This window comes from Mauremys mutica, chromosome 2 (assembly GCF_020497125.1).
Source record: "Mauremys mutica isolate MM-2020 ecotype Southern chromosome 2, ASM2049712v1, whole genome shotgun sequence".
NCBI lineage: Eukaryota > Metazoa > Chordata > Testudines > Geoemydidae > Mauremys > Mauremys mutica.
Genome location: NC_059073.1, coordinates 112,061,080 through 112,069,969, shown reverse-complemented (window position 1 = coordinate 112,069,969; position 8,890 = coordinate 112,061,080). Strand labels below are relative to the sequence as shown.

The window sequence follows — 8,890 nt, the reverse complement described above, 5'->3', positions numbered from 1 at the left end:
CAGGGAAGCTAGGAGCCCAGACAGTCTCTCTTCTGCCTTCAGAGAGAGATGGGCCTAGCTGCTGGGGAATAGAGACCAGGTACCTGAGTGCATCAGGGCTGGGGAAGGCTGAGGAGCCGGGGAGCTCCAGCCTGGAAAGCCCCAGGCTGCGGCCTAGCGGTGGGCCGATAGGTACTGTGGGTCGCAGAGGGCGGCCCAGGGGTAGGACAAAGCAGCAGGTCCAAACCCTCCTTGCCAGGGATGAGTTGGCTGAGACTGCAGTCTGCCCAGAGTGGGGGGCTAGACAATGACTGGCAGTAGCCATACGCTGAGGCAAGGTAGGGATAGAGGGTGAGGGTTACCTAAGGAGGGGAGACCCAGAGAGACGGGGGTTATTGCCAGGGGGCAGCACCCCAGAGAAAGGAGCACCGGGTCCAGGGAGGGACACGGGGGCCAGACGAACAGGTGGATCACCGGCCTGCAGAGGGTGCTCTGGCGCTGAACAGAGTAAGTTCGGAGAGCAACCAGCAGGAGGTGCCGCAGGGGTGAGTCTGACCCGTTTACAAAGACATATATAAAACATGCATGTGACAGTTCTGCTCTATGTATAAAGAAAAAGGAAAACACATGAGAAACAAAATCAAGGGCATTTCAGTTAATTACCTATACAACTGACACCTAATCTCAGGATATACTTAGTTACTGAAAATAATTTACTTATGATCACAGAAAGATTTCTGCCTATTCCTGCATTTTTCCTAACAAATGGAACAAAAATCCAACACCACAGAGGATTTCCCCCCTAAAAAATAGCATTTTATTAATTTTAAGTTTTAGCACACATTTACAAAGAATAAAAGAGCAAACAAGAGGAGAAAAATGTACTGCAGTCATATGGTTACACTGCCACCCAATAACTCAGGCCAAAAGTTCCAAACATGGATGCCTAAAGTTGGTCACCTACATCCATATTTATGCAGTTTCAGAAGTTAGTGGGAGCTGCACGTAGTCAGCACTTTCATAGTACAGGACACTTATTTAGGTGCCTATATTTTAGGCACCCAACCTTAATAACTGAAAACAGAATTTTAAATAGTTTCTCTGCCCAGCGTTTTACAAGGGAAAGCAATGAGATTCATAACACACACAATATATAATTAATCATTCAACTAAAGAACACACATTTGACACAAGCAAAAGTCAGTGTAGTCTGCAGCATTCTAGAATAGATCCTTCTGTCCCAGCTGCCATCTTCCTACTACTGCAGGTTGGGGACAAAAGCAGTTTGTTTGTGAACTCAATCATCAAGCTATTTCTATTATCTATCAAAAGAGAAATACAGTACAAGGACAATTTGTGTTTTGTGCTTGGCTTTTGTGTTTGAATTTTAAAATGGTGTGCATTTATTTAAAAATTAAGTTCAGTATTTCAGCTCCTGGCTAGTTACCATTGTGGCTCTAAGTGATCCAACATTTGTTCATCCACGGGTTAAAGAGTAAGGACAAACTCTTACTCTCTGTTGTGCTGGTGCACAAGAGAGTGGGGTTTTGCAGAGGTGGGTGTGGGAAGGGGTTATGTTGGTTGAAAGGACAAGTCAGTTGATGGATCGCAGCCTAAACTGTCTAGCCCCCTAAACTGTCAAACTGTCTAGCACACTTCATTATTTTACATACGTCTAAGGTACCCTTCCCATGCATTTAGAAGTACATCAATTCTCTGAGGAAGAGGAAGACTGTGTCCTTCTCTCTCCTCTATCAAATCAGTTTGGTATCCTCCACAGACACCACAGTTAATAGTAAGCTCTTGCTGGCAGCAGGTAAAGAGAATCTTTTTCCTACTCAGAGAAGTAACAAAGTGCTCCCTGCATTAGCGTCCTGACCCACAGAGAAATCCCGTTGTGGCCAGCAGAATTCTTCTTATGGAGAATTCAAATCTTGTCACCCTCAGACCCCTTATTGCAGTGGTGCCCAAACTTTTCCTGTCACGCCGCCACTTACCAGTAATGGAATCTGTCCGCGCCCCCCATTACTGCACTGTTGGTCAGCAGAGGAGCTTGGGCGGAAGGTGGAGCTGTTCTGAGGAGCGGAGAAGGAATGAAGGCAGAGCTGGGCTAGGGATGGAGTGGAGCTGCGGCTGGGGCGCACTCCATCCCCACCCGCAGTGGGGGCTGGCCTGAGCCCCCCCACATGCCCCACCAAACGTTCCTCTGTGCCCCCCCAAGGGGGCACGCCCTACAGTTTGGGAATCACTGCCTTAGTGTGTGGCGGGTGGGGTTGGAAAAGATCTACAGTCCAGATCCATAAAATCTCTCATATAATATAAAGTTTCTCTACAACAGATCTAGTGATACCAAAGAAAAATGAATATACAGAAGTAAACTAACAGAAACCCATAATAATTAAGTGCAGAAACTTCATGATACTGTCCAACCCCACCATTATTAATATCCTGGTATGTCACTATTCAGGAAAACTTTTTGAAAATAGCTTATTTAATGGAATTCTATCACTTTCAAACATTTTAATACAAGACAGGTACAAAGATTTATTCAGTCTGAAATGAGGTGCTGAAAGTGCACCGGTCCTGTTTAAAATAAGGATCCGTCAGTTAGGGTAGGGGGTACAGTATTATCTAGTAATTACATGCTCTAAAAGCCTGATCAAGAGCCCGCTAAACTTAATGGAAAAACTCCCTCTGACTTGAAAGGGCTTTGGTTCAGAGCATGTGGAAATACAGAATCTCTTATTCACAGTCTGTGAGGCCAAATAAGAATAAAGGAAAATAAGAGGTATTTATACTTATATCAAAACTGCCGCCACTGTCAAACTACTTAATAATTCAAAGTTATTAAACAGCCTCTTTTTAGCAGCAGAGAAAGCCAAAAAGGTTCAGTGAAGAGTCCAACTAAAGTAATATTATAATCCCTATGTAAGTCATACCAATGTATCTTCAATTTTTGCTATCCAGAGAAGCAACAGAACCAGTGACAAGACACAGCCGGACTGTCTTGGATAAAATAAGAACTGACCCAAAATCTTTTTTGAACCTGGGGTGGGGGGGAGAAATGAGGTTAACCTTCTCCATCCCTTCTCACCCACATCTACACTTAGTTCTGGTTAGGTCTGGAAGCAGAAGTGCTAATATTTCATTAGAAAGGTCACCCAGAATCACAAAGTACTAGAAATCTCATGAAGGTCTGTTTCAGTTTGCAGAGCTGAAAACAAGTTTTTGACCAGATAACTGCCTAGACCTTTGAGCCGTTGGAGTTCTGCCACATCACTGTCTATATCCATGTGCAGAAGCTGCCTTTTATTCCACTATCATTTCATAGCTAGGGTACTGAAATGCAAGCACTCAAACTACAGTGATGAGGTTAGTGTAAGAACCTATAAGAATTCATACAAGCATGGCAAACAGAAAAATGCATAACTGTGGTCAAACATTAAGACACTGTCTTTGTTACAAATTTTAGAACTTTATTTTTAGAAGCAAAGTTAGTGTTAATGAAGAAGTGGTGCATGAGGGAAAACTGACCACCAGAAAATAATTCTCTATAAAGAAAATGTATGGCCCAGACAGTACAAGCTTCCAAACGCTGCACCATCACTATGTCTTAACTCTTCGATGGGTTTACCTCTAGGAATGAGATGGTGCGTCAGTCTCTAGGCCCATTCAGTCACAGTCATAATAGCAGACTTCATGGTGGTTTTTGTAATGTGGAGAAACTACACTTTGACCACCCAATTCATTTCATCCTGGCCATTGAACAATGATCATTACTTTGTCACTACTGATCTCAGTTGGATTAAAGTAATCTTGAAGTGAAATGTTCTACTTCCAGTTACCAGTCCCCTGAGCTAGAGAGTCTCCCTTCTAATAGAATTTCTGAAAATTACTGCTTCTTTCTCATGAGATTCTCACCTTATCAAAAAAACATTTTGTAAGTGAGACTTCAGTCAAGATAACCAAAAGGTGCAAGTCATTCTCTGCTTCATAATTGATCTAGGATCGTCCATTAACTAACACAAAACTATTGTTCATTTTAAGCACACAAAAAGAGAGAGAGAGAGAAATAACAGTCGTATAATAGTTTAGAAGAAATGCCAAGCCATCTGGTTGAGGTCTCTTTGTCTGGTGCTATTTAGAATATGCAGTTTGTCTCTCACACATACTCAGAAGTCAGAATTGATGAGCAAATGTCAACGACCATACAGGATGTCCATAAAAATGATAAGTTTCACACAAAATCATGGCAGAAAAAACCCACACATGCATCCGCTAAAACCATAACAACTTCTTTTAAAATCTGAAATGGAACGAAATTAGTAAGAATCCAAAACAGTTCAGCTAGCAGTATATATTTTAATTGAATGATCACCACTGTCTAAGACAATCAGAGAATTGTTTGCTGTGTAAGTTAATGCCACAGGATAAGAAAGCCCATGGGTAATTATGGGCCTTAAGACAGGAAATTCCTCAGGTTTTCCCAAGCACAATACAACTTGGTTATAGGCATCTGCTACTATTATGTGTCCCTCTCTGTCGAAGGCCAAAGCGGTGGCATATATTTTGGAGGGAAACACTAGGTTCAGACCAAAGCTATCCATCTGGCCAATGAGTTTCATGTCAGCACTGAATATCTTCACTCTTGTGCTGCTGTAGTTTGGTTCCTTAGCTATCAGGTGCTCTATTACAGCGATAATTCCAGAAGTCTGAGAAACTGCCACCTCTCTTGGGTGGCATAAGTTAGACTGGATCTTTTGAACCTTCTTTAGTTCTCCTTTTCTAAAATTGGCTGTCAAGCGAGAAAGAGCACCTGCCTCTGGATCAGACAGGATAATTTCATTCTCTGGGGTGGTATCCAAACCCCATGGTAAACAAAAGGATTCCCTGATAATTAGCTTGCCTCTTCCATTAAAATCAAACACTTTCACAGAGTGATCTCCGCTGTCTGTGACAACCACGTGGCCATCCAATGTAACTGTCACGTCAAGTGGGTATTTAATATCATTGCCTGCATCTCCTCTTTCCCCAAACTGCTGCATACAGCTTCCACTCAAGCCGAAGAGCTTAATCCTTTTTTTGCCATCATGTGCCACTACTACACAGTCAGACCGCCGACACATTGCAATCCCAGTCGGATTGATCAGCGTCCCCCAGCCTCCGAAAGAAAGGTTGAACGTTAAGCCTAGAGATGCTGATACAGCTGCTTCATCACCTGCCCCAGTTGTTGTTCCTGAAGCTAAAGGAATATTAGTTGCAGGGCTTAAGATCTCTATCAGGTGCAGCAATGGTAAGCAGTCACTTGTCTCTGAGGATTTGCAAGCTCTTCTACAGAAAGGGCACTCCAACCTAAAACTCCTTGGGTGTGCTAGAGAGAATACACACTCCAAGCATATAACATGTCCACAGGGCAAGTTCTTCGGCCGGTGTTTCTTCTTCTGGCTATATTTTTCAAAACACACTTTGCATTCAAGTAGACTGACCTCAGTTTCGTTCACCAGTTCTGTCATAATCTGCATTCTATCAGGGGCCCTGGCAGACATAGTTGCAGCTTTAAGAGGATTGTTGATTATACTGTGCTAGCGATGTGACGCTGCCATCTGGTCACATTGGACAGTCACAGGACTGTGTTACATCAGAGGCCTTCCCATAAATGCGGATGGTATGTTCCATTTCAAAGCATTTGCTGTAGTCTCCTGCCCTCTAAAGGAAACTTGGGAAAATGCAATGGGCTCACCAAAATGTATTTTTAATATTTTCTTCTTATCTTCACTTTTTCCTCAAATATTTTGTTTAATTTCATTTGGCATGAAAATATATCTAAACTGTAAACTATAAATCCAGTCTCATATTTCAACCATGGTAATTTAGCATACCAAGAATGGTTTCATAGTCCACATCAGTTTTCAAGAATCAATACGTGATTAAAGTCCAATAAACCACCAAGGCTGCCCAGAGGATTCAGGAGGCCTGGGGCAAAGCGAGGGAGCTGCGGCGCTTGTACTCACCTGGCGGCGGTCCGGGTCTTCGGCGGCGGGGGGCCCTTCAGTCGCTCTGCGTCTTCGGCAGCACTGAAGGGCCCCCCACCACCGAAATGCCAGCGAAGACCCGGACCACCACCGGGCCAGGGCTCGCAGGGCCCCTGTGGGGCCCGGGGCAAATTGCCCCACTTGCCCCCCCCCCTCGGGCGGCCCTATAAACCACGCAAAAGCCAGAGGAAGGGAGAGGAAGGGGGTAGTGGACAATTGTGGGGTAGTTATTCAGGATGCAATGAATGAACAGGGTTATGTTTATCATTTTCAGGAACCCAGGCAAGAGCAGGAATTCAATCTGTTAGAGAGGCAGTTCAGACCACTGGTTTCTTCCACCTCTTATCCTGCTACTAGAGAGGGGCTGGGAAGTTAGACTAGGTCACAAAGACTTCCTGTTCTGACCTCTTGCTGTTAACATTCCTCCCATGCCCACATTGCCCATCCAGGAGGGCCCTTCTCCACATGCTCAAAGAAAGTTAAAAGGTCTTTGGGGTTCTGCTGGAAGTGGACTAAAGCAATTAGAAAGTCTACCTACCTGTTCCTTTTAACACCATTTTACTGAACAATGCGATGACCAAGAGAACCATGTTTAATAATATGTCTGATTGCATTTCTCATTGCTATTACTTGGCTGACCTGCAACTAGAGGCCAAGTCAAGATTCACTCAGTCAGGAGCAATGCGGCCACTGCTGCCTGCCTCAGGAGTGTTTCTATCACAGATGTATGTGAAGTGGCTACATCATGCCCTCTGTATGCCTTTACAAAAGTACTATTGCTTGGATTCAGCCTCCTGGGAATGTTGTTTCAGGACTAGTCTACACTGGCAACACTAAAGCACTGCCACGGCAGTGCTTTAATGTGGCTTGTGTGGTCGCAGCAGAGGGCTGGGAGAAAGCTCTGTCGGCGCTCTAAAAAACCACCTCAACGAGGGGTGCGGCTCCCAGCGCTGGTGCACTGTCTACACTGGCGCTTTACAGCGCTGAAACGTGCTGTGCACAGGGGGGTGTTCTTTCACACCCCTGAGCAAGAAAGTTGCAGCGCTGTAAAGCGCCAGTGTAGACAAGCCCTCAGACTCATCATGTTCCAGAACTTGTTTCCAAGGTAGATGGGATCAAACTTCCCCCATGCCCACAAAGTGTTGATTTTTCTTTAGGGATGTCTCTTACATGGCTTACACAGCCAATTTTTGCATTGATTTTGTCCCTGATTACTGTCTTTTTTGGCAAACTTGAATGTTTGGTCCAACCCTGGACTTTTAAGGAGTAACTTGCTGCTTTTTGTATTTTATTTTTTAAAACCTCCTTGTTCACACTATAGGCCTTGACCTTATTACTGCTGCTCACTTCAGCTTTACTTTCATTTTCATTTTCAAATATCCCTTGAGCATCTCATGGCCCAAGAGTGAGAATCGCACAGAGATAGTATCATTGGAGAAGAGAAAGAACTTCCTTCAACTTCTTCTCTGAAAATATCAAACTGCAGGACACTCACTTGCCTGCCTCTCCTCAGTGCTTGGAGGTTGCTTTTTGAGAGTTGCTTTTCTCTTGATCCTTGTAGTTTATTATTCGCCAAAGCACATTGTTGATCCTCTGTAGTTGGCTTCTCTTTCTGAGAAGAGTGACTCTCTTGCAAGCCAAGGAACTGACTGGGATGCTGGGAGAGCAGTATTTACATAGCCAACCAGTAGGGGTCCTACTTTGCTCTCTATCCTAGGGTTGGGCAAACTTTTTGACCCGAGGACCACATCTGGGTGGGGAAATCGTATGCAGGGCCGGGGCAGGGGGTTGGGGTGAGAGAGGGAATGTGGGGTGTGGAAGGGGGTGCGGTGTGCAGGAAGGGGCTCAGGGCAAGGGGCTGGGGCAGAGGACGGGTGCAGGGTGTATGAGGGGACTCAGAGAAGGGAGTTGGGGTGCAGAGTGTGGGAGAGGGCTCAGGGCAGTGGGTTGGCGTGCAGCAGGGGGCTCAGGGCAGGGAGTTGGGGTGCAGGGTGCAGGAGGGGTTTGGGCTCCGGCCCAGTGTCGCTTACCTGGAGCAGACTCTGGGGTGGCAGTGGCGCGCACAGGGGCCAGGGCAGGCTTCCTGCCTGCCTGCCTGCCCCGGCCACATGGCCCCTGGGGGAAGAGCAGGGAGCGGAGGGCTCCACGCGCTGCCCTTGCCTGTGGGTACCTCCCCCAAAGCTCCCATTGGCCGTGGTTCCCCATTCCCGGCCAATGGGAGCTGCAGGGAGAGGTCCCCACAGGCGAGGGCAGTGCACGGAGCCCTCTGCTCCCCACCACTAGGGGCCACAGGGACGTGGTTTGCTGTAGTTTCCCCGTGAGCTGTAGTTTGCCCACCCCTGCTCGACCCTGTCACCATCAACTTCAAGGTTTAAAAAAAACCAACAACAAAACCTTTTCATTAAAACGATCACTCACTACTGGCTACAACTACAAACATCCTGAAAGCATCAGACCTGAGTCTGCAGCTCTTTGAATACAATGTTTGCAATGAACATCAAAAGCTTCACATAAACAGAAATGGAGGGAAATTACCATGTATTTCAAAAGCCCTGCTAATCTGCGGATATCTGCGGACCATGTTTGCAGAGCACTGATTGGATGTGGATACAAATACACTTCAATGCCATATGAATGCACAGCTAAATCTTTTAAACTGGATAATCTCAATATTTTAAAATAACTGTTTTAACTAGCTCAGTGGTTTGAGCATTGGCCTGCTAAACCCAGGGTTGTGAGTTCAATCCTTGAGGGGACCATTTAGGGATCTGGGGCAAAAATCCGTCTGGGGATTGGTCCTGCTTTGAGCAGGGGGTTGGACTAAATGACCTCCTGAGGTCCCTTCCAACCCTGATATTCTATGATTCTACTCCCCCCAC

At 45.6% G+C, this 8,890-nt stretch overlaps 1 protein-coding gene across 1 annotated transcript; it reads right to left on the bottom strand.

Annotated features, from left to right (window-relative positions):
* Positions 1–717: 717 nt before the first annotated feature.
* On the bottom strand, positions 718–5,694 carry NHLRC1 (NHL repeat containing E3 ubiquitin protein ligase 1). The gene has a single exon (XM_045003209.1). It carries the CDS (start codon positions 5,523–5,525, stop codon positions 4,323–4,325), a length of 1,203 nt encoding a protein of 400 aa, XP_044859144.1. The 5' UTR covers positions 5,526–5,694; the 3' UTR covers positions 718–4,322.
* Between the last annotated feature and the right edge of the window lie 3,196 nt (positions 5,695–8,890).

What these genes read in the sequence shown, in the direction of transcription:
- NHLRC1 (XM_045003209.1), bottom strand. Translation starts at nt 5,525, where the DNA reads ATGTCTGCCAGGGCCCCTGATAGAATGCAGATTATGACAGAACTGGTG.